The sequence below is a fragment of the Neoarius graeffei genome, chromosome 9 (assembly GCF_027579695.1).
Source record: "Neoarius graeffei isolate fNeoGra1 chromosome 9, fNeoGra1.pri, whole genome shotgun sequence".
In the NCBI taxonomy this organism is placed as follows: domain Eukaryota; kingdom Metazoa; phylum Chordata; class Actinopteri; order Siluriformes; family Ariidae; genus Neoarius; species Neoarius graeffei.
Window position 1 is genome coordinate 35,987,182 of NC_083577.1, and position 24,581 is coordinate 36,011,762.

The 24,581-nt window shown below is 40.9% G+C and overlaps 2 protein-coding genes across 12 annotated transcripts in view; both read left to right on the top strand.

Annotated features, from left to right (window-relative positions):
- poglut2 (protein O-glucosyltransferase 2) overlaps positions 1-10,864 on the top strand; it is a 33,839-nt gene extending 22,975 nt beyond the window's left edge. For all 6 annotated transcript variants that reach the window (XM_060929364.1, XM_060929365.1, XM_060929366.1 and 3 more), the window contains 6 exons: positions 1,881-2,053; positions 2,123-2,360; positions 2,584-2,793; positions 7,469-7,558; positions 10,134-10,238; positions 10,680-10,864. In XM_060929364.1, coding sequence (XP_060785347.1) covers positions 1,881-2,053; positions 2,123-2,360; positions 2,584-2,793; positions 7,469-7,558; positions 10,134-10,238; positions 10,680-10,697 — 834 coding nt within the window. In that variant the 3' untranslated portion in view covers positions 10,698-10,864. The remainder of the gene's footprint in view (positions 1-1,880; positions 2,054-2,122; positions 2,361-2,583; positions 2,794-7,468; positions 7,559-10,133; positions 10,239-10,679) is intronic.
- A 1,502-nt stretch (positions 10,865-12,366) lies between these two features.
- tex30 (testis expressed 30) lies at positions 12,367-18,749 on the top strand. 6 transcript variants are annotated; one of them, XM_060929376.1, is made up of 6 exons: positions 12,369-12,445; positions 14,532-14,729; positions 16,254-16,487; positions 16,570-16,621; positions 16,790-17,001; positions 18,465-18,749. In XM_060929376.1, exons 3-6 carry the CDS (start codon positions 16,365-16,367, stop codon positions 18,621-18,623), a joined length of 546 nt encoding a protein of 181 aa, XP_060785359.1. In that variant the 5' UTR covers positions 12,369-12,445; positions 14,532-14,729; positions 16,254-16,364; the 3' UTR covers positions 18,624-18,749. The 6 variants fall into 6 exon arrangements, with proteins under 6 accessions (XP_060785356.1, XP_060785359.1, XP_060785354.1 ...); XM_060929373.1 differs by lacking the exon at positions 14,532-14,729 and having other exon boundaries at positions 12,367-12,445; XM_060929371.1 differs by lacking the exons at positions 12,369-12,445; positions 14,532-14,729 and adding an exon at positions 12,455-12,472.
- The last annotated feature ends 5,832 nt before the right edge of the window (positions 18,750-24,581 follow it).

The window sequence follows — 24,581 nt, forward strand, 5'->3', positions numbered from 1 at the left end:
ATCCGCTGATTCGACGTAATGTAAACGTAGCCTTAAGCTTCATCTGCCATGGTTTGGGAGTTAGAGGCCATTTAGAGGTCCATGGTAACCCAAGGTCATGTATAAATTTGACCTGGCCAAGTTGGCCTGGCCAACATTAGTGTCTGACTTGAGCGATATCAGTGGCTGGCCTTGCTAATATATTAATTTTATTTTTTTTTTTTTCAAAATTCTATTTTAACATCTCAACCACTGGTATTGCCTTGTGTGTGTGTTTTCATTATTGAGATGTGTGTATGTGTGTGGTTGGGATTGTGTGTATGTGTGTGTGTGTGTGTGTATAATTGGGATTTTGTATGTATGTGTGTGTTCATGACTGAGATGTGTGTGCATAATTGGGATCCGTGTGTGTGTGTGTGTGTGTGTGTGTGTGTGTGTGTGTTTAGGGGGAGGGGGGTGTCTTTATGGGTAGGATGAAGGGAGCTCAGGGAGTTAAAATCAATGGTTGTTTCTTATAAATTAATCTCATAACCCAAACATTATGATATTCACCATTAATTTCTCAAATGAAACACTTGCAGTCAAAACTTTGAACCATGTGCGTCAAAACGCTCTGAAAACAAGGTACACTTGGTCGATATATCCTGGTTCATCTGTGAGTTCTTCCAAAGTTCTGTCAGGGTTGATATTATGTAGAAAATGCGTCTTTAGAATGGTTATATCGTGTTTTTATCCCTGACTGAGAAAGCTAACAGAATATTCTAATATGTTATCTCACTTTTTAGATAAGTTTTTGTCATACGTAAAGTCGGATAGTTTATTTTAAACAAACCTAGCTATAATCTTGTTCACTAATGAGCGAGAATTGCCGACATTATCAGCGCAACTCGGAAATCGATCATTTTATATGTAAGGTCCGATGCTATTGGAAGACGTAATTTGCGGTCAACCAATAAGAAGCTTCGAAACTCGGGGGCGTTGGTTATAAATCAAAACATCGAAGATGGACACAAAAGGTACTGTTTATCTTGAGAAATCGCAATTGTTTGATGGATTTTGCTTAAACTTTAAATGACTTTCGCATAAAATGCGAACACAGATGATTTTCTTTTCGCAAATTGGAATAAAACTTCGCAATTTGCGGACGTGCGAGCGGTTGGCGTGAGCCCAGGGATGTTTGACGTTTTCTTTCGATATTTTTATTGGACGGTTTGAACACGTGATCTTGACGTAGCCAACAGATTACAGTTTGTTTACATCATACCACGCGGACATATTACTTTGACAGAATCAACACGAACATTGGGAAAAAAAAGACCGCTTGTTTAACACAAATACCAATCAATATGTAAATGGATCTGTTATTTGCTCTCCTATGTATCTAGTTACTTGTGGGTAGGAAATTTTAACGTATCAGTATAAATCTAAGCGTATCGGATTTTAACTAAAGCGACTAAGCGTATCGGCAGGCAGAGCAAGCGTATCGGGCCCGACACGCTAAAACGCTTTGGGGAAACCCATGAAAATCTGTACACAGTATACAGGTACAAATATGAACACGTGAACACTCAAACATGTCTTGTATGGATATTATCGGTCAGTATAAAAGAGTTTATTTTGGGGTTTTGTTAATCTTTAAGAAGTTTTGGACAGCAGATGGCAGCAATACACTCTGATTACTCTGCTTCAGGTTATAAAACGGAACAGCAAGACGGATGTAAATTCTAGCAATTATTTTGTAACACTAAATAAATTGTAAAGTAACTTTTCCGAAGTTTAATCAGCGACTTCCACAAGCTTCTCTCAGTTTTTTACAAACAGATTCAGTCCCTTATGTCCTTGCAGATGATCAGGATGTCATCAGTGACTGTGATCTTAATCCTGGATTTCCATGTAATCAGGTTAGGCTTCCAGATGTTGAGTTCTTTGTGAACTTGGGTGACTGGCCCTTGGAGAAAAGACGGAGCGCTGAGAAACTCCATCCCATCTTTTCTTGGTGTGGGTCCAATGACACTCGAGATATTGTTATGCCAACCTATGATCTCACAGAGTCGATCCTGGAGACCATGGGCAGGTACGGAGCTCATGTGGAACATTATAATGCGTAAGGAAGTCTTGCTAAATCTCCTTTGTATTCTTCCAGAGTAAGTTTGGACATGATGTCAGTGCAGGCAAACACAGGTCCTCCGTGGGCTGAGAAGAATCGTACAGGTTTCTGGAGGGGCCGAGACAGCAGGAGAGAGCGTTTGGAGCTGGTGAAACTGGCACGAGCAAATCCTACATTGCTGGACGCTGCTTTCACTAATTTCTTCTTCTTCGAGCATGATGAGAGCCTTTATGGACCACTAGTCAAACACGTCTCCTTCTTTGATTTCTTTAAGGTGAGAGTGATTGATGAGTAGATGGGTCAACGATGACTGGCAGTGGATGGATGTTCTAGGTGGGACGTTATATGTATGGATGTACGTATGTGTCAGTTTATGGTTGTACAGATAGAGATGGATGGGTAAGTAATCAGACTGAATCGCTGGAAGAGTGGTTTGATTTCATAGAAAGGTTGATGTATGGATGTGTAATGCCATAACAGCATTTGGTGTTTTTCAGTATAAGTATCAGATAAATGTTGATGGAACGGTGGCTGCGTACCGAATGCCCTACCTTCTGTCCGGAGACAGCGTAGTGTTGAAGCAGGACTCCATATATTACGAGCACTTCTATAGCCAGCTCAAGCCCTGGGTTCACTACATTCCCATCAAAGCAGACCTCAGTGACCTGTTGGAGAAGATACAGTGGGCTAAAGAACATGATGAAGAGGTAGAGTATTCTCACCCTCTCCATCATTCAAATAGGAAAGTTCTGTTGGTATACAGTACCAGTCAAAGGTTTGGACACACCTAATTCAGTTTTTTTTTTAATCCCTCACTGGCTGAAAGGCCCGAAGGGGGATTATGTCATGGCGATGCCCATCCGTCCGTCCGGGGAAGGGTGCTCACATTCTAAAATCAACTCCTCTCACAGTTTTTGGAGGAATTTCACGAAACTTGGCAGGATTCTGTGTTATATGTTGGTAATATGCATATTGCAAGTTTGTTAAATTGGGTCACATTTTACCAGAGTTACAGCCCTTGATTAAAGGGATAGTTCGGGATTTTTGACATGAATATGTATGGCATCCCCATCAGTAGTGTCGTGCAAACACACTGACTTACCCCTGACAGCATCCTGTGAGTCCAGTTCTTGTCCAGTTTTGGTCCAGATGAAAGTAGTCCGGCAAGTTTGTTGGGGTCACGAAAGTAAAACGTTTTTCGTCTCAAAACAGTATGTGTTCAAAAGAGTGATATATTTGCATCACAAAACCGTTGTCAAATAAAAAGTCAGACCTCGAAATCGCTTGGCACTATTTTCTCTCCCTTCTTATCACTGCGCGCTGCCGCCAGGTGACAGCGAAACGCAGACCCACTAAGCTGGTGAGAGACCAAGGCTGCACTCTATCCACGGCTTACACACGTGATGGCACGGAGGATGTGTATAGTGGCAGCATCTGTCCCCCCAGAGAGGATCTTTTCAAAAGCAGGACAGATTATAACGGAGGAGAAATAGAATCAGAATTAACTAGTTAATTGCAGCAATTAAAGGAATAGGTAGGAAAAGGAAGGCGCAAAGACACCGCGCAGCGCCTGAAAACGGGTTTTCAGGCGCTGCGCACCCGTTTTCAGGCGCTGCGCGGTGTCTTTGCGCCTGCAGCGGTGCTTTGCCTGTGCTGTGGCTGAAAATAGTTCCAGATATAAATTGGTCTAGTAAATCCCTTCGTGTTAATTTGCATTGATATGTGTACTCGATGTGACTGTACAAGTCATGAGAAATAATTATAAACAATCTTGAGTTATTTAATTCACTTTTGCAACGACAATGCTAGCTGGACACGCCGGATTACAGCGACTACGCTAAGCTAAGCTAAGCTAACCGGGGCGTTTATAGATCAGGACAATGGCTGGGTCGGCTACAAAACGCTTTGGCTCACTCATCCAACTCTAGGGACTGCAGGGACTGACTCAATTTTATCTGGGGGTGGCGTATTCCTTTAAATCAAAAATAAAATCTCAGGAGCCGAAAGAGCCGGCTCCTTATAGTAAGAAGAGCCAAAAGAGCCGGCTCCCGAAAAAGAGCCGAAATTCCCATCACTAGTAAACAATGAATGAAACAGCCGTGGCTGTCACCTGGCGGCAGCGCGCAGTGATACCGAGGGAGAGAAAATAGTGCCAAGCGATTTCGAGGTCTGACTTTTTATTTGGCAACGGTTTTGTGATGCAAATATATCACTCTTTTGAACACATACTGTTTTGAGACGAAAAACGTTTTACTTTCGTGACCCCAACAAACTTGCCAGACTACTTTCGTCTGGACCAAAACTGGACAAGAACTGGACTCGCAGGATGCTGTCGGGGGTAAGTCAGTGTGTTTGCATGACACTATTGATGGGGATGCCATACAGATTCATGTCAAAAATTCTGAACTATCCTTTTAACAAAATTATAATTTGACAATTTCATGAGTGTGTTTTCCCTTCTGAAATCAATTCCTCTCACAATTTGTGGTGGAGTTTTGCCAAACTTGGCAAAAGGCTTTGTTATATGAAATTTCGTTTAATTTGGGCAGATTTTACCAGAGTTATGCCCTTGATTATTCACAAACTTTGGCAATTTCATCAAGGTGCGCTTGCTTTCTGAAATCAACTTCCCTCACAATTTTTATCCCCCGCTGGCTGAAAAACCCGAAGGGGGATTATGTCGTGGCAATGTCCGTCTGTCCATCCTGGGAAGGGTGCTCACCTTCTGAAATCAACTCCTCTCACAATTTTTGGAGGAATTTCACAAAACTTGACAGGATTCTTTGTTATGTCAGTAATACACACATTGCAATTTCGTTCAATTCAGTCACATTTTACCAAAGTTATGGCATAGTTGCCAACGGGGAGGTATTGTCTTTATTTTTATTGAATTAAGACATTTCTTCATGTCTTAAAGTAATGATAGATGTCATTTCTCTTTACTTAGTTGAGAGGTTCTTGACATATGAATTACTATAGTTGTAGAATGGGGCTATTTACTGTATTTTTATGATTTACTATTTGATCTCAAACGCATTAAGGAAGCAAGAAATTGCACTAATTAACTTTTGACGATGCACCTGTTAATTGAAAAGCGTTCCAGGTGACGACCTCATGAAGCTGGTTAAGATAATGCCAATAGTGTGTAAAGCGTCATCAAGGTAAACGCTGGCTACTTTTGAAGAATCTAAAGTCAAGTCAACTTTATTGTCAAATATGCTATACATGCTCGGCATACAGCACAGATGAAATTTCAGTCCTCTCTGACCCACGGTGCAAACAGGCAATGCAATAAATAAAAATAGAATAATTGAAAAAAACCAAACAATATAAACAGTATAAACACTCTAGATAGGAACTAGACATAGACTAAACACTCAAACAATATAAACACTAGATAAGAACAAGACATAGACTAAACACTCAGACAATATAAACAGTATAGTCAAGTCAAGTTTATTTGTACAGCGCTTTTAACAATAAACATTGTCGCAAAGCAGCTTTACAGAATTTGAACGACTTAAAACATGAGCTAATTTTATCCCTAATCTATCCCCAATGAGCAAGCCTGTGGCGACGGTGGCAAGGAAAAACTCCCTCAGACGACATGAGGAAGAAACCTCGAGAGGAACCAGACTCAAAAGGGAACCCATCCTCATTTGGGCAACAACAGACAGCCTGACTATAATATTAACAGTTTTAACAGATATAACCCTCAACTGTCCTCATGGGGCCGTCCTTCACAGGAGTGGGGCGATAAAACTCCGACCAGACATAGTATCTAGTATAAACACTAGATATGAACTAGATGTAGACTAAACTCTCATATACACACACACAAAATATGAAACGTTTTTAACACTTTTTTTTTTTTTGTTTACCACATAATTCCATACGTTCCATGTGTTATTTCATAGTTTTGACATCTTCAGTATTGTTCTACATTGTAGAAGAGAGTCAAAATGCAGAAAAAAAACCCCTATGAATGAGTAGGGGTGTCCAAACTTTTGACAAGTACTGTAAATGTCACGCCTTCACGCGCTCAAGCCTGGGGTAGCTCGAGCAGCCGCTCTCATTCACGCGCACGGAGCGTGTTGCATGCACCATAAGGGACATTCATTATTGGAAACACCTATTGCTCATTTGCGCGTAATCAGCACACTCATATAAGGACGCTGGTAACACAAAGACTTCGCAAAGTATACGGTTTTGTTTTTCCGTGTTTCCTAGTGCTGTGTATGTTACTCTAGTCTAATGGCTCTGATTTCTGTTTCGGTTGTGTTTTGTGACTCTGACTTTACATCCGTTTTTGTTTCTGTGTAGCATGCCTGTAAATAAACCCCTTCCATCTGCACTTACATCCGTCTGCAACCCCCATACCTGATAGTAAATGCTTAACGTGTTCTTATAAATGTTTGTTTACTTTTACCAATCTTCAGCAAATGTTGGTAGAGTAGTAATTAATCTAGCAAGATGTACACTACCGTTCAAAAGTTTGGGGTCACTTTGAAATGTCCTTATTTTTGAAAGAAAAGCACTGTTCTTTTCAATGAAGATCACTTTAAACTAATCAGAAATCCACTCTATACATTGCTAATGTGGTAAATGACTATTCTAGCTGCAAATGTCTGGTTTTTGGTGCAATATCTCCATAGGTGTATAGAGGCCCATTTCCAGCAACTCTCACTCCAGTGTTCTAATGGTACAATGTGTTTGCTCATTGCCTCAGAAGGCTAATGGAGGATTAGAAAACCCTTGTACAATCATGTTAGCACAGCTGAAAACAGTTGAGCTCTTTAGAGAAGCTATAAAACTGACCTTCCTTTGAGCAGATTGAGTTTCTGGAGCATCACATTTGTGGGGTCGATTAAATGCTCAAAATGGCCAGAAAAAGGTCTTGACTATATTTTCTATTCATTTGACAACTTATGGTGGTAAATAAAAGTGTGACTTTTCATGGAAAACACAAAATTGTCTGGGTGACCCCAAACTTTTGAACGGTAGTGTATAAGATGATTAAACACACTAGCTGTGTGGTAAACTAATTAACTAAACCTGATCAAATGCATTGTTGCCTAATTTTAAGCTCCACTATAATGTTACGTTTTTAAACCACAAAGCTTTATTACTATTTAATTACTAAAAATACTTTGTGGTTTGAAGATAGAAAGGATTTGATTGGCAGTTGTTTTGCTCCAGTATGTTTCGGCCAAATGGATGGGTAATACAAACATAGCCATAAAGAATGCATATTTTTTTTAAAAAGCGAGCTTTTAAGTACCTTTTTATAATCACGAGGTATTTCTCATGTGTTTAAATTTGTATATTTAATACTTTAAAAAAATCCTTCTAAGTTTTTTTTTTTTTTTTTTTGCTTTACAGGCTCAGAAAATTGCACAAGCTGGTCAACAGTTTGCACGTACCTATCTGATGGGTGACAGTATATTCTGTTACTACTTCAAACTTTTCCAGGTAATCATTCAAAACTATTGTAGCATACTTATCCCTGCTTTTTCACACCAATTGATATATTTAGGTTAAGTGTGTTGCTTACGTTTTGAGTTACCTAGCTTTCATGATTTCATAGGATTAAACCACACACACAAGTTTAAATACTTATTAACTTCCCATGACTCAATAAACCTGATCGAGTGCTTTGGAAAATAGCAGAGAGCTTGAAGATGCACCATAAGCCCAGTTCCCAAGATGACTACTTATTATTATTATTATTATTATTATTATTATTATTAATCATTTCTGATCATATTTGTTCATTGGCAGCAGGGAATTTATAAGCAGCTGGGGTTTCACTGGTAAATCGTAACTCTTGGTTTTCTGTTACTGTAGATGTGCTACTGAATACCTGTAATCGTTTATTTCCTCCTTCCTTTTCATCTTAGGTATCTTGCTTATCACTTAATGTGTCTTGGCGTATTTACATAGAGGTTTACCTTTTTATAGCATTTGGTAGACGTCTCATCCAGAGCGACTTACAGAAGGCATATCTAATCTTCTATCTGTACCCAGCAATTTCCCATGATGATAACTTCAAGGGCACAAAGGTTAAATAATGCAAAGTCAGCTGGAACAATTAATCTTTAAACTTGCAATTCAGCATCTAAGCACTTTCTAGTTGTAAAACAGTGTGTAGGTTGAAGGTGTGGAAAACTATATTTAAAACGTAGAAGATTTCTTTGTACAGTGGTGCTTGAAAGTTTGTGAACCCTTTAGAATTTTCTATATTTCTGCATAAATATGACCTAAAACATCATCAGATTTTCACACAAGTCCTAAAAGTAGATAAAGAGAACCCAGTTAAACAAATGAGACAAAACTAGGGAGAGGGGAGTTTGGGCTTCCATGCTCAGACTGCTGCCTCCGCGACCCGGCCCCGGATAAGCGGATGAAAATGAGATGAGATTTTTTTTATTGAGGAAAATGATCCAATATTACATATCTGTGAGTGGCAAAAGTATGTGAACCTTTGCTTTCAGTATCTGGTGTGACCCCCTTGTGCAGCAATAACTGCAACTAAACGTTTCCGGTAACTGTTGATCAGTCCTGCACACCGGCTTGGAGGAATTTTAGCCCGTTCCTCCGTACAGAACAGCTTCAACTCTGGGATGTTGGTGGGTTTCCTCACATGAACTGCTCGCTTCGGGTCCTTCCGCAACATTTTGATTGGGTTAAGGTCAGGACTTTGACTTGGCCATTCCAAAACATTAACTTTATTCTTCTTTAACCATTCTTTGGTAGAACGACTTGTGTGCTTAGGGTCATTGTCTTGCTGCATGACCCACCTTCTCTTGAGATTCAGTTCATGGACAGATGTCCTGACATTTTCCTTTAGAATTCGCTGGTATAATTCAGAATTCATTGTTCCATCAATGATGGCAAGCCGTCCTGGCCCAGATGCAACAAAATGGGCCCAAACCATGATACTACCACCACCATGTTTCACAGATGGGATAAGGTTCTTATGCTGGAATGCAGTGATTTCCTTTCTCCAAACATAACGCTTCTCATTTAAACCAAAAAATTCTATTTTGCTCTCATCCGTCCACAAAACATTTTTCCAATAGCCTTCTGGCTTGTCCACATGACCTTTAGAAAACTGTAGATGAGCAGCAATGTTCTTTTTGGAGAGCAGTGGCTTTCTCCTTGCAACCCTGCCATGCACATCATTGTTGTTCAGTGTTCTCCTGATGGTGGACTCATGAACATTAACATTAGCCAATGTGAGAGGGGCCTTCAGTTGCTTAGAAGTTACCCTGGGGTCCTTTGTGACCTCGCCAACTATTACACGCCTTGCTCTTGGAGTGATCTTTGTTGGTCGACCACTCCTGGGGAGGGTAACAATGGTCTTGAATTTCCTCCATTTGTACACAGTCTGTCTGACTGTGGATTGGTGGAGTCCAAACTCTTTAGAGATGGTTTTGTAACCTTTTCCAGCCTGATGAGCATCAACAACACTTTTTCTGAGGTCCTCAGAAATCTCCTTTGTTCGTGTCATGATACACTTCCACAAACGTGTTGTGAAGATCAGACTTTGATAGATCCCTGTTCTTTAAATAAAACAGGGTGCCCACTCACACCTGATTGTCATCCCATTGATTGAAAACGCCTGACTCTAATTTCACCTTCAAATTAACTGCTAATCCTAGATGTTCACATACTTTTGCCACTCACAGATATGTAATATTGGATCATTTTCCTCAATAAGTAAATGAGCAAGCATAATATTTTTGTCTCATTTGTTTAACTGGGTTCTCTTTATCTACTTTTAGGACTTGTGTGAAAATCTGATGATGTTTTAGGTCATATTTATGCAGAAATATAGAAAATTCTAAAGGGTTCACAAACTTTCAAGCACCACTGTATATGTGCAGCTAATAAAGTGGTCCCTGGGTGAATATTGACCATCACTGGGAACTAGAGCACAAAAACAAAGTTGCTGATGCTTTTCTACATTTTTTTTCCATAAAAAGTAGTTAAAGTATGTATGAATGTGTGTGTGTAGCCATCTTTCTGTCTGTATGTTCTATAGGAGTATGCAAAGCTGCAGTTAACTAAGCCTAAAATACGCGATGGCATGGAATTGGTAGAGCAGCCCAAAGATGATCTTTTTCCATGCTACTGCCACAGGACCAAGGTGTGTGTGTGTGTCCTTACTATATGCGAAAGCCGTTTCCCTGATCTTATTGATTTTATGAAAAGTAACTAATTGGCTAACTAATAACTGGATTTGTACATTTAAACTTTAAATAACTGTTAAAAGACTTTTTAAAGGTACACATACTGATGTTTTAAACATTTGATGAACAGAGTATGACTAAGTAAATCGCATCACTGGTTCAGCAAATTCAAGATGACAATTTATTGCCATATGACATTTAATTCATGGAACACTAAGATTATTTTATTATCATTTTTATGACTTTCAAATTGCTCATATTCTTTTGGAGCCAACTGTATAGACACTCTGTTGATTGTTTACAGCCCATTGCTCAAAAATGCATGACATTTTAGAACCGCCAATTAAGTTTGTCCTTGAAATAAATTTAATGACATCCGGTTTTCCTTCATTTTTTAGGTCAAAGATGAGCTTTGAGTTTCCACGTACCAGGATCATGAAACTGCCTTATTATTCTGATTCGTCACATTCTGGTCATTTTCCCAAGTGCAAATCTTATTGAAACAAGCAGCAAATCTCAACGTTTTCAACGCTTTATGTATTTTCCACTGTCATATATTTATATTGCATTTTTTAAAATCTTGAAATTAAATGTACTCATTTGTAAAACTGGACTTTGGATTCTTTAATCGCACAAAGTCAGCATGTGCAGTTACCAGATAATGTTTGCTGGAGCAAGAACGATTTCTTTTTAAAGTTATTGTATGTATGCCAGAATGAACAAGAAGAAGGGCCTATCTTCCTCAAGTCTCATGAGGACCTTTTGTATTTTATACCAACCTGACTACCTGATCTATCTGTTGTTATTCTTCAAGTTTCATATACAGCACTGTGCAAAAGTCTAAGGCAATCGTTTATTTAGTACAAACGTTGTTATAGATTTTTATTTTATTGCTTCTACATTATCGAGTCAGTAGAAAAACATTTTAGATTTCCAAATGTTCACTTTTTCAGGACAAAATTCATTGTTGCAGAAAAATGTTTGTCAGTAAAGAAAGCAGTATATTATGTAAGAAGAGACACTTTTCATACCAAAAATATCATGAAGGCTGCTGGGTTTTGCTGCAAAAATAAAAAAGCAGATGTGGCCGTGCCCAGAAGAACCGTGTCTGTCTGGTTCGGCAAGATGCTCAGTAAAGCTGACAACTCGTTTCCTTATAAAACTGCACTAATTGTACCTGAGACTTTTTTAAGGAAAGAGTCGTTAGACCAAATATTGACTTTGTTTCATTTATTACTGTTTACTGCTCTTTGTAGTATTTTTTTCTAATGTAGAAACACTTAATTTCATTGTTTTTGAAGACATCTTTGCTCTATTGCATTTCTTTGCATGTGCCTAAGACTCTTGAACAGTTCTGTATGTAATATTTATGCTGAATTATTGGATTGTGATTTCGTTGTTTAGATTTTGACGTTCTGTTGGTGACCCAACCACTATGCCGATATTATTTTAAGTCTAACCTTTTTCTACAGTAAGCCTGTGGTCTGACAAATAGAGTAATATAAACCTAACACACATATCACGGTGGTGTAGTGGTTAGCACGGTCGCCTCACAGCAAGAAGGTTCCGGGTTCGAACCCAGCGGCCGGCGAGGGCCTTTCTGTGTGGAGTTTGCATATTCTCCCCGTGTCTGCGTGGGTTTCCTCCAGGTGCTCTGGTTTCCCCCACAGTCCAAAGACATGCAGTTAGGTTGATGTGGGGCAGCCTTGGACTGAGGTGCCCTTGAGTAAGGTACCTGACCCCGGGTGCTGCTCACTGCTCTGGGTGTGTGCGCGTGTTCACTGCTTCAGATGGGTTAAATGCAGAGGATGAATTTCACGGTGCTTGAAGTGTGCATGTGACAAATAAAGGTTTCTTCTTCTTCTACATAATAACCTACTATCTTTAAACGACTTGTGGAACTGGTTTTACTACTCATTATTCACACTAGACCCACACAGTTCACCTCAAGTAACCCAGACTTTAATATTTGGCTTTGTATTGAATGCTTTTATTTCGAAATGTTTGGGCAGACACAGGATTTTACTCAATCTTTATGCACATCAAGCATGGTTAGCTTATGCTGATGCTCCTCCTTGCCACAAGATGGCGATATAGAGCAGCTCCATGCTGTCGCTTTAAGCGCTGAAACTTGAATGAAGTGAAGATGGTAGCTGTCAGTGAGGTAGGAAATGGAGCAAGTGTGTTCTTGGTGTGTTTTTACTTTTAGATTGTCAATTTGTTTGACATTTCAGTGTGAAGTAAGTAATACAAAGCGTTAGGTCAAGTGTTTACTCGACTCTGATTGGGTAAGGAAGTGCCTCAAAACTTCCCTCGTGAATTTACTTCGAATAATAACGACGCAGCAAAAATGTTACATAAAGTTTGGTTTTATTTTTTTAAACACGTCTCGTAAATTTCGTGCTTTCGCTATATATACACTCCCCTAATTAATGGGCTGTTTCGTCTAGTTGTCTCGGTCGCATACCATGGTCAAGCCAGCCGCAGTAGACATTTGTGGTGCACCGATATCTGGGGTTTTACGGTAATCACAATGTAACCTGGGACTGAGGAAGGGGTTTTAGTTAAAATGGAAGACACACTTTCTTATTTATTACAGCATGCAGGACCTTTTCCTAGAATAGAAGGTCTGCGTTAAAAGTTTGTTCAAGGAGTAAAATTTATGCAAATATAATATTCATAATAATGACCATCAGTTCTATAATTTACAGTAAATACAGGATGTCCCAAACGTCTCCATGCATAGGGGAAATTAACACTTTTTTTTTAAAGCAATAAAAGAGTCTTACAATTTTTTTTCATAAGTTCAATCTCATGGCTGCATCTCTATTAGGGTGGTCCCCAACATTTTTTTTAGGATTTTGTTACGACCACCTTACCTTTTTTTTTTTTTACATTGCCTAAAAGAAGTTATTGTGCGAAATTTGGTTAAGATTGAACAATGTTTAGAGGTGCCACAAAGCCATTAAAGTTTTCACTCAAGACACGATATAAAATAATGTGGCTTATTAACTGTTTCATATTAATACAAACAATACAGTAATATAACTTCCTGTGTTCAAAGTAACAATGGAGCACTTGCATGTGACGTCACAGCCGATCCAGATTGTGACAGACGCCATCTTGTCGGTCAAACGCCATATTCCGCCTTCTACTTCTACCTTTTCTTCTGGAAAACCCTATATACAATTCTACTACAACGGCTGCGGCTACAAGCTCTCCCTACCTGTGCACGTTTTTTATGTTTTTTGTGTGTATTTTTGCGTGTTGTTCGCCTGTACCGGACTTCAATATCCACTACAACCGTATGGACTTACTGGACATTGGTTTCCAGCAGAAAATGACGGTTTGTAGCGATTTACATCGCATGCACAACATTCCGGACGAGAGAAAAAAAACATTCCGGACGAGATAGCGAGACCAGCAGGGTCTCCGTGGATTGTTATCGGAAGCAAAGCGAAGGAGGCGGCGCCGGGAGCAGAAGCAAAAGCGAGGCTGCAGAGCGGCCTGTTGACTAAGCTCAGAAAACAGCCACTCAAACCTCCACTGCTAAGCCTCTACCTCTCCAACGCCAGATCCATGTAAACAAGACGGACGATTTGGAATTACCTTATTCTATTCTATAATCGGCTAGTCAGTGCATCTAGTATCAGTACTAGTAATACTTAAGTGACTTACCCATCCAATGAGGATTCTTGTTTACAAGATGCCACATCTGAGTCGCTGACAAATCCTGAATTTCTGTAAAGATAACTGTCCAGAGATTTATAAGCATGCAGTGCTTCACCACTGAACAGCGAGGGAAAGTTAATGAGGTAATTATACACGTCTGGGTATTCCGCTGGCAGTTCAAAATCCGGTCATGAAAACTCCGTCCGGTAAGCCATAAGGGTCACTAATCTGTAAATCGTTTATTTTAGACATATATCTAGTTATCTGTTCATTAGAAAAATGAGCCGTGTAGTCCGTCGGTTGAAATTGATCCATTCTGTACACGAGTGCAGCAGTATTCAGCGGTGTTTTTGACCGACAAGATGGCGGTTGTGTACTTTCCGGTCACGTGACTGCAAGATCTCTATAGACCCCTTGCACTGATGTCACCCGAAACCAGAAGTAAACAAACCCTGCGCCATATTGGAAGACCAACAAACTCGTGATTAGGGGGAAATAACAGCAGCGCGTAGTATGTGAACCCACAAGGCACTTGATTCATCAGAAACCTACAATGGTAAACTTTTGTGCTGTGTTAGGGTGTTCTAACAAAGCTGATGGGAAAGGTGAAAAGAAGTCTTTCTTCAGAATACCAGCTGTGATTGAGACACAAGGGGAGCAAACCAAGGAGCTTTCTGCCAGGAGACAGAGAGAGTATCTAGCTGCTTTATGCAGAGCGGATCTGAATACTTCAAATCTACAACAGTACAGAATATGTTCAGACCATTTTGTTACTGGTAAGTCACTAGGCTAGAGTGTTGTAGAACATTTTTTTAAAATGTTTACTGAATAAAAACATCCTTAATTTTATCACATTTGTTATATATTTCATTTCTTTCTTTTGTTTTAATTTTCCTCCCTCCATCCCTCTTTGGATTTTAAATATAGTTTTTCCCCATGTCCAAATAATTTAAAGATCCTTATGTTTCCATTCTCCCTTGCCCCGAGTCTTATCATATGGGTCAAACCCATCTATCACAGCCAGTTTCTCCACATACCGTGCCCTTTCTGCAGCTGGTAATGTACTCACATAACCAGAATTATCAGCCATCGTGTCACTTCACAACCGCTGTAATATCACTTCACTCTCGCTCGTAGTTTGTTTTGTATTGTGAGTATGTATGTACTTGGTCTTCCAATATGGCGCCCTAACAAAATCACGCGGTACGGTGACGTCATGCGGCAGCCCTCTATAGCTATTACTTGTCTGTGATTTTCTAAACCCTTCGATATTATGGTATCTTGTGGAGATAAAAGAACGCACTAAGGACTTCCCTAGCAGAAGGAAGCTTTCTCCCAGACAGTTCCTTGGAAGTGGGACCAATTAAACAAACATGATTGTCCTTTCTGGTTTTGTGCGTTGCACCACCGGTACTACTTGTATTACTGTTGCTAGCCATCTGAAAAACATAAAAAGAAAAACATTCACAACTTCATCAGCATATTACGATCAGTGCTCATTGTTTAAGAACCCCTTAGTGCATGAAAGTTAACCTTCTATCAGTCTATAAACTCTTCCTGCCTCTTCTTTTTCATAGAAGTGGCATATTCCCTCTAGAACTGTGACTTTTTGGGGGTTTGAGATCTTCTCTGCAACAGTCTACGCACCAACTAATGTTAATGGATTAACCTGATTTGCAACCTCGTGTGGCACCTCTAAATATTAACCAATTTTTCTGAAATTTTGCTTGTTGCCTTCTTTTAGCCTATGTAAAAAAAAATGATAGGGTGGTCGGAATGTTTTGGTAAAAAAAAATTTTCCCATACATTTCGGGACCACCCTAATCTCTATCCATGTAGCCGCTTATCCTGTTCTACAGGGTCGCAGGCAAGCTGGAGCCTATCCCAGCTGACTATGGGTGAGAGGCGGGGTACACCCTGGACAAGTCACCGGGTCATCGCAGGGCTGACACAGTGAGACAACCATTCACATTCATACCTACGGTCAATTTAGAGCCACCAATTAGCCTAACCTGCATGTCTTTGGACTGCCCACGCAGACACGGGGAGAACATGCAAACTCCGCACAGAAAGGCCCTTGCCAGCCGCTGGGCTTGAACCCAGAACCTTCTTGCTGTGAGGCGACAGTGCCAACCACTACATCACCGTGCCGCCCTATGGCTGCTTCTCATGGTGTTGAAATGCAACACCAAACGTGTTAACATGAGTTCTTCATGAGTGGGAGAGACAACTCTGTGTTTACAAAGAAATGGCCATCATGTAGAGGATATTTTTGTCATAAATGTGTCTCATTTCTAAAGGAAAAAGTATCAATCCCATTTGGATCTAAAGAGCTGGAAGGTGCTCTCACAGTTCCTGAAACCGAGTGTGTACAAACAGCTCTCATCCTTACACATGGGGCAGGGGGAGATATGAACCTGAAACCATTAATGTCATTGGCACAAGCTGCTGGCACTTCTGGTTTGCTTTGCCTTCGATTTACATGCAAAAGCCTGAATCTAGCACACAGAGTGAGGGCCTATGAAGCAGCTGTGGTAAGTGTGAATTATAATTACAGTTCCAGTCATTGCACTCTTGGTCATATGGCTTCATAAGCAGGTTTTTATGTTTTTACAGGTGTACTTGAAAACCCTTGATAGATTTACACTGAGTAATGTTTTCCTTGGGGGTGAGTATACAGTCCTCGGTTCTACAGTGCATCGTAAAACACATGCTGTATAATCATACACCTCGTGTGCATCTGGACTTCTGAACAAACGTGGAAATACAATACGATCCTCACAACAAAATGCTTCTCTTTACATACTCAAGCTTTTTGGAATACTCTGTGTTCCAGGACGTTCGATGGGAGCTCGAGCTGCTGTGGCTCTGGGCAGGCATTTGTGTGTCAAGAAAGAGGTTCGTGTCCAAGGTCTGTTGTGTGTGTCTTTCCCCCTACATCCTCCTGGCCAAACACATGCTCATGTTAAACGTAGTGAGGACCTGAGAGCACTGTCCCATGTTCCTGTGCTTTTTGTATCCGGGACTGCAGACATGATGTGTCAACAAGTGAGTTTGATTTATGGAAATGCACTATTTAATCCAGTGCCGGTCTATAGACCCCTTTCACTGACGTCACCCAAAACCGGAAGTAAACAGACCCTGCGCCATTTTGGAAGACCAACAAACTCGTGATTAGGGGGAAATAACGGCAGCGGTATGTGAACCCACGAGAATAAAGTGGAGTGGCAAACGACTTAAACAAACAAATCTGAGCTGTTTTATTTATGATTTATTGGCCCAACAGTAGACTTGAAAGAAACCTGTGTGAGACTTGGCAAAAAACTGTGGATATAATGGATAAGTCTGTGCATGATCTGCGGACACTTTGAGGTAAGCAAACGCAAGAAATTCAGATTTAAAACATGCTAAATTGGCCCCAAGTTGATAACTGTATGAGGAGCAAGCCTCCCAGACTTCTACAATTTAATAATAATAATAATTTAGGATGGTTTGGGGCTTGCTCGCTGCTGCCAGGTTGGTTGTTGAGTAGCCTGACTATTTTTGTTTTTTTTTCTTGCGTGTGGTATCATTGTTGACGCGAGGTTGTTTTTTGAACATGCCAATGCGGACACGATTTCCCCTGATGAGTTATGACTTCAGATGCGATGCGTGTGTGGAGGTGTGGAGTCCGCGTGATATGTGCGTAAGATAGGCTTCTCATGTGTTTGGAGATCCGCGCTCCGAGACAAGCGCAAGCGCCCCCCCCAAGGGAAAAAAAGGGACCCCCCCCGAAAATATCGGCATAGTTCGAACACTGAGTGTAGGCACTGGGTGTAAACAACAAATAGTTTACAATGTCTGGGTAGCAAACAGATGGCAGAATTGGTGTCCGGTCCTCCTTATGTTTCCATTCTCCCTTGCCGCGAGTCTTATCATATGGGTCAAACCCATCAATCACAGCCAGTTTCTCCACATACCGTGCCCTTTCTGCAGCTGGTAATGTACTCACATAACCAGAATTATCATCCATCGTGTCACTTTACTCTCGCTCGTACTTTGTTTTATATTGTGAGTGCATGTACTTGGTCTTCCAATATGGCGCCTAACAAAATCTCGCGGCGCGGTGACGTCATGTGAAAGGGGTCTATTCTCAGATGAAAAAAAAAAAAGACAATAAAAGAGCACTGTAAATATTAAAGAGAAAGCCAACATTTTAGATATCAGTTCTGTTTCTTAAACCACAATAATTAAATTTATATTGGGAAGAAAGTGAATCAGAGTCAACCTTGAACAGCAAGAACTTAGCATTTGACAAACAGTTCTATTATTATTAGATTATTACAATACAGAATGCAAGTACTCGACATGCATCTTATCATGAGTCATGGCTAGTGTTTGTCTTGGATAACTTTTTAATTCTAGATGTTTTAAATCCTGGTGAAAGATGAATACATTTTTCACATGTACTCGGTTTGTGGTCTGTACCAGAAGTCAAAATTTTGAAGCATGATCTTGTACTTCCTCCTCAGAAACTTCTGGAAAGTGTTGTGGACCAAATGGAGAGCCCAAGCTCTGTGCATTGGGTGGAGGGAGCCAATCATGGACTGGCAGTGAAGGGGAGAACTGAGGAGTCTGTGCTAGATGAGGTCAATTCACAGATCATCACATGGATATTAAAACATGTTTGAAGATGCATGCCGTACTGACAGAACCTGTCCCATATCAGACTGTCTGCAACCCCAGTATTGGAGGTGTTGTAACTTTTATGTGAAAAGAAAATAACACTATTTTTGTAAATAAAATCATTAAATTGTGGTGGCCTTCTGATTAAAACTGTTAACCTCAATCTCTGAAGAGACTAATTAAATGTGTTGAGTAAACTCTGGAATTATTGGCACCCTTCAGGAGTATAGGCAAAATTCCAGAGTGCACCATTCTGGTCTACCTATAAAATTAATCTAAGTACAAGGTTTGTACCTAAGTAAGCTAGAAATTTGGTGTACAAACCCTGAAAAGTCCCATGAACTATGCCTTCAAATCCATGCAGTTTTCCGGTCCACATGATCATTTTCATATTGGTGTTGAGGAATGGGGCGGCACGGTGGTGTAGTGGTTAGCGCTGTCGCCTCACAGCAAGAAGGTCCTGGGTTCGAGCCCCGGGGCCGGCGAGGGCCTTTCTGTGCGGAGTTTGCATGTTCTCCCTGTGTCCGCGTGGGTTTCCTCCGGGTGCTCCGGTTTCCCCCACAGTCCAAAGACATGCAGGTTAGGTTAACTGGTGACTCTAAATTGACCGTAGGTGTGAGTGTGAATGGTTGTCTGTGTCTATGTGTCAGCCCTGTGATGACCTGGCGACTTGTCCAGGGTGTACCCCGCCTTTCGCCCGTAGTCAGCTGGGATAGGCTCCAGCTTACCTGCGACCCTGTAGAAGGATAAAGCGGCTAGAGATTGTGTGATGTGTGTTCAGGAATGACTCGGCTCTTTGAGCTGACACTTTTAGATGAATGACTCATATATAAATCATTGAGGGTTGTTTTTTTTTTTTTAAATGTAGGCAAGGATACATGGAAATGAAGCACAGGTACAATAACCTTGGCGTATTTATTTGTCTGCTTCTTAGTCATATAAGGTATGACACTGACCAATGAACTCCTCACTGCCTCCTTGGGTACGTTCGCAGTTACTGTTCAACCGGAAATCAATGTGCTATTGGGCTACTATATGTAACTGCTTATCCTGTACAGGGTCGCAGGCAAGCTGGAGCCTATCCCAGCTGACTACGGGTGAAAGGCGGGGTACACCCTGGACAAGTCGCCAGGTCATCACAGGGCTGACACATAGACACAGACAACCATTCACACTCACATTCACACCTACGGTCAATTTAGAGTCACCAGTTAACCTAACCTGCATGTCTTTGGACTGTAGGGGAAACCGGAGCACCCGGAGGAAACCCATGCGGACACAGGGAGAACATGCAAACTCCACACAGAAAGGCCCCCGTCGGCCACTGGGCTTGAACCCAGAACCTTCTTGCTGTGAGGTGACAGTGCTAACCGCTACACCACCATGCCACCCTATGTGTAAGTATTATAGTAAAAAAATGGACACAGATATGAATTCTAAAAGTCCAATAAGAAAACAAAACAAGTATTAAGGCCTTGGATGGCAGGAGTGAATGAACCCTGTTAAACAGTCAGCCACCTGTAAGTAAAGCAAATGCAAGGCAAAGAGACAGTGACGATTTCATTGGTCCATGGCATACCTTGCATTCTATTGGTTGGTGAATTTTGATAGGGTTGTTTCACAAAAATCTGAGACACAGTGCAAAAATCTATGAGCAGAAGATTCACAAGTGCATAAAAGCAGTCTGAGTGCAAGCAGGGTCTATGGGAGGGAGACCGCTGTGAAACTTGTACATTAAATGAATACATACTGCTCTCAGATTGGAAGACAATGCTCTTAATTCAAGATAGGAATAAAACGCCAGACCACATAGAAGTGGGAAAAAGATGTTGAAAGAAGTAGGTACGTGTCTATCTATGTGATTCGCAGCTTCCATGTTGGATCCACTAGCCGTGATGAGGATTCCCTCTTGCAGCTCGGGGTGTTCCCAGAAGAGTCAGAACTACTGGCTCGTTTTGCAGAATTCTGAGGATTCTGACTGATGAGACCTGCAGGAAAAAAACCATAACCACCAACTCAATTTCAAATTGTTTAGTTCCTATTTGAACTACTGTGATTGTGAGCTCATTGGTTTTCAGGTCATAAAATCATCACTGATTTGTTGAAGGTGATTAAAACAAACAGTCTTTAAACTATCTCATCTCATCTCATTATCTCTAGCCGCTTTATCCTTCTACAGGGTCGCAGGCAAGCTGGAGCCTATCCCAGCTGACTACGGGCGAAAGGCGGGGTACACCCTGGACAAGTCGCCAGGTCATCACAGGGCTGACACATAGACACAGACAACCATTCACACTCACATTCACACCTACGGTCAGTTTAGTGTCACCAGTTAACCTAACCTGCATGTCTTTGGACTGTGGGGGAAACCGGAGCACCCGGAGGAAACCCACGCAGACATGGGGAGAACATGCAAACTCCACACAGAAAGGCCCTCGCTGGCCACGGGGCTCGAACCCAGGACCTTCTTGCTGTGAGGCGACAGCGCTAACCATTGGCAATTAATTTGTTTAGGAACTTGAGGGTATATACCATGGAAACAAATAGGTTATTTATTGAAAAAGAATACTGATATTTTGAGACTTTGCTTTACATGAAATGTACCGGCGGCACGGTGGTGTAGTGGTTAGCGCTGTCACCTCACAGCAAGTTCGAGCCCCGGGGTCGGCGAGGGCCTTTCTGTGTGGAGTTTGCATGTTCTCCCCGTGTCTGCGTGGGTTTCCTCCGGGTGCTCCGGTTTCCCCCACAGTCCAAAGACATGCAGGTTAGGTTAACTGGTGACTCTAAATTGACCGTAGGTGTGAATGTGAGTGTGAATGGTTGTCTGTGTCTATGTGTCAGCCCTGTGATGACCTGGCGACTTGTCCAGGGTGTACCCCGCCTTTCGCCCGTAGTCAGCTGGGATAGGCTCCAGCTTGCCTGCGACCCTGTGGAAGGCTGAAGCGGCTGGAGATAATGAGATGAGATGAGATGAAATGTACCCCTAATTATAGAACGACTCACTTAACTACAAGTGAACGAATTTCAGTGCATTTGAATGAAACCCATGTGAGTTTATTGCCTGCAAAATTTGGTTTCTTGGACCAAGAATGTAAATAATTATGACAGAATACAAGGAAATATGAGTCCTGAATGTTTCACACCAAAATTTCACTTTCCTACATAAGGCAGTGTTAGGTCTTGATCTGTCTGTACCAAAGGAGATTGAATTGATAAAGTATGATCAAGGAATCGCAGATCGATCTGGGAGCAGTCAGTCACTGACTCAGACACAGCTGCTCAGAGATATCTCTCAGTTTATTGTAGGACAAACATGAGTATATATTCACATTCAAGATTGTGTTGTAGCTACGTGATTGGATGATGTTTTAATTGACGAAGCTAAGTTATCTATGTATAACGTAAATGGGTGATGAAGCAGACTGGTTTAGACTGCACTACTGTATGAAAGAAGAGAGACATTATGTCCCATTACATCACCCCTCAGGATCATAGTCTTATGAAAAGAAGAAAGACATTACCGGTCAACATAACCTTCATTAAGCAGAGAGCAGAATGTGCAAGTGAAGATAAATCTCAAGGATTTAACTAACCAAAACAAATAACAATCCGGACCACCTATAGCAGTTTCAAGAACAAATAGCAATCAGAGCAGCCTGTAGGTTAACATGGGGCGGCCTTGGGCTGAAGTGTCCTTGAGCAAGGTACTTAACCCCTGACTGCTCCCCAGGCGCTGTAGTGTGGCTGCTCACTGCTCTGGGTGTGTGCGTGTGCGCACTGCTTCAGATGGGTTAAATGCAGAGGATGAATCTCACTGTGCTTGAAGTGTGTATGTGACAAATAAAGGGTTCTTCTTCTTCTTACCAGTTTCAAGCATGCCAAACATATATTTCTATCAGGCAGTTTATTAGGCTAGTCAGTATCTCAAAAATGTAAAAAGTTATGACAAAAAAAATCTTATTTTTGTGCTTTAGCTCACAGCATTTTTTCTTAATTTCAATGGAAAACAACTGAAAGACAAAATAAATGTTAATTAATGTAAGTTTCAAATTACCCGTGTTTTGTCGTTACTCATCTTATAAACTTGACATTGGTATCATTTTAAAGGGGAATCATCCAAATATTGTATTTATATAATATAAATAAATAATATTGGCTGGGGTTGAGTGGTATATCAGATATATTCCATTCAGCTAGCGTGATACTGAACGAGTCAAAGGCAAGTTCAATATCATGCTAGCTTACTGGAATATATCTGATATACCACAAAAAAAGCCAGCCAATATTATTTATTTATATTATATAAATACAATATTTAGATGATTCCCCTTTAAAATAATACCAAGTGATATGCTAACAATATTGCATGCTATCAAACCAAATGAATGAAACTCGCTAGAAGGGAATAGAATAAGTTATTCCACAAAATCGAGTCGTACATGAGCTGATAGCTGACGAGGTGCATAGCACTGAGTTGGCTATAAGCCATGTATGACGAGATTGAGTGGAATAACTGTTTCATTATATCCACATTTACTGGATTTTGAGAAACAGAGCGTTTTTATTTTTTTGCAAATTTGATAAATACAAACTTTATACAAAACGTCCAACAAAATGGTTTCCGCTTAGGCGGACTTATTAAAAAAACCTATCACTGCCTGCATGAATTGACTTTAGTGAGGGGTTATTTTGTAGAAAGTGCCGTCTTGCTGTTGTGCTGAGGTATAGAATAGCTTTAGACATTTATTTAATTCTTCCTTAGACAATTCAGTTATACAATTTTCAAACTTCTTTGACCTTTTGAACCAGTCTAAAAAAATTTCAACAAATTTGAATGAAGAATGTAAAGAAACCAGCGAAATAACAGTAGCAATTTGTGAAAAATGCTATAATAATAATTCTTGAAAAATTAAAAATATATATATTCTTACCATTAAATACTTTCATTCCATATTTTGTTGCTTTTTTTTTTTGTATTTTGGGGGGTTTTGTTTTCCAGTAGTTTTTAATTTTGTCCTCGGTTGGTTCAGCAACACGCTCCGCCATTTTGTTTTTCTCTACTCATGGTATATGAGCTGATAGCCTAGTGATAGAGTAGCCAATCAGAGTGCGCGATTGCTCATATCCAGTGAATGTGGATATATGTTATTTACCAGCTGGGAGGTCCGTATCGTGAAATACCGTGACTGAGGTCTTGAAAGAGGGCCTCGGTCAGTATTCAAGGCCGAGGTCACGGTATTTCACCATACGGACCGACCTTATTAAGCTGGTAAATAATATATTCAGTGTTGCCAGATACTGCTGACGTTTTCCAGCCCAAAATATGTTCAAAACCCGCCAAAATGCACTTAAAACTGCCCAAAATGTAAAATGTACTTGATGCCTATCTTGTAAAGTAAAAATAGGCAGCTAAAGACCAGTATACTATTTGTAAATCCAACAACAATGCAAACAACTTCTAAATGGCAACATGAGACTGTCAGTGCTGGAGGTGAAAAATCTGCTGGCTGGTACTCGGCTCCGTATGGTTGAATCAGATTATAACTTGGCAATCATCTGCTGTGTTCTGAATCCTACATGCACCAGTAGGTGACGCACACGCATAATATTATGTAGGCTATGTTAGGCTATGGGCGGCACGGTGGTGTAGTGGTTAGCGCTGTCGCCTCACAGCAAGAAGGTCTGGGTTCGAGCCCCGTGGCCGGCGAGGGCCTTTCTGTGCGGAGTTTGCATGTTCTCCCCGTGTCCGCGTGGGTTTCCTCCGGGTGCTCCGGTTTCCCCCACAGTCCAAAGACATGCAGGTTAGGTTAACTGGTGACTCTAAATTGAGCGTAGGTGTGAATGTGAGTGTGAATGGTTGTCTGTGTCTATGTGTCAGCCCTGTGATGACCTGGCGACTTGTCCAGGGTGTCCCCGCCTTTCGCCCATAGTCAGCTGGGATAGGCTCCAGCTTGCCTGCGACC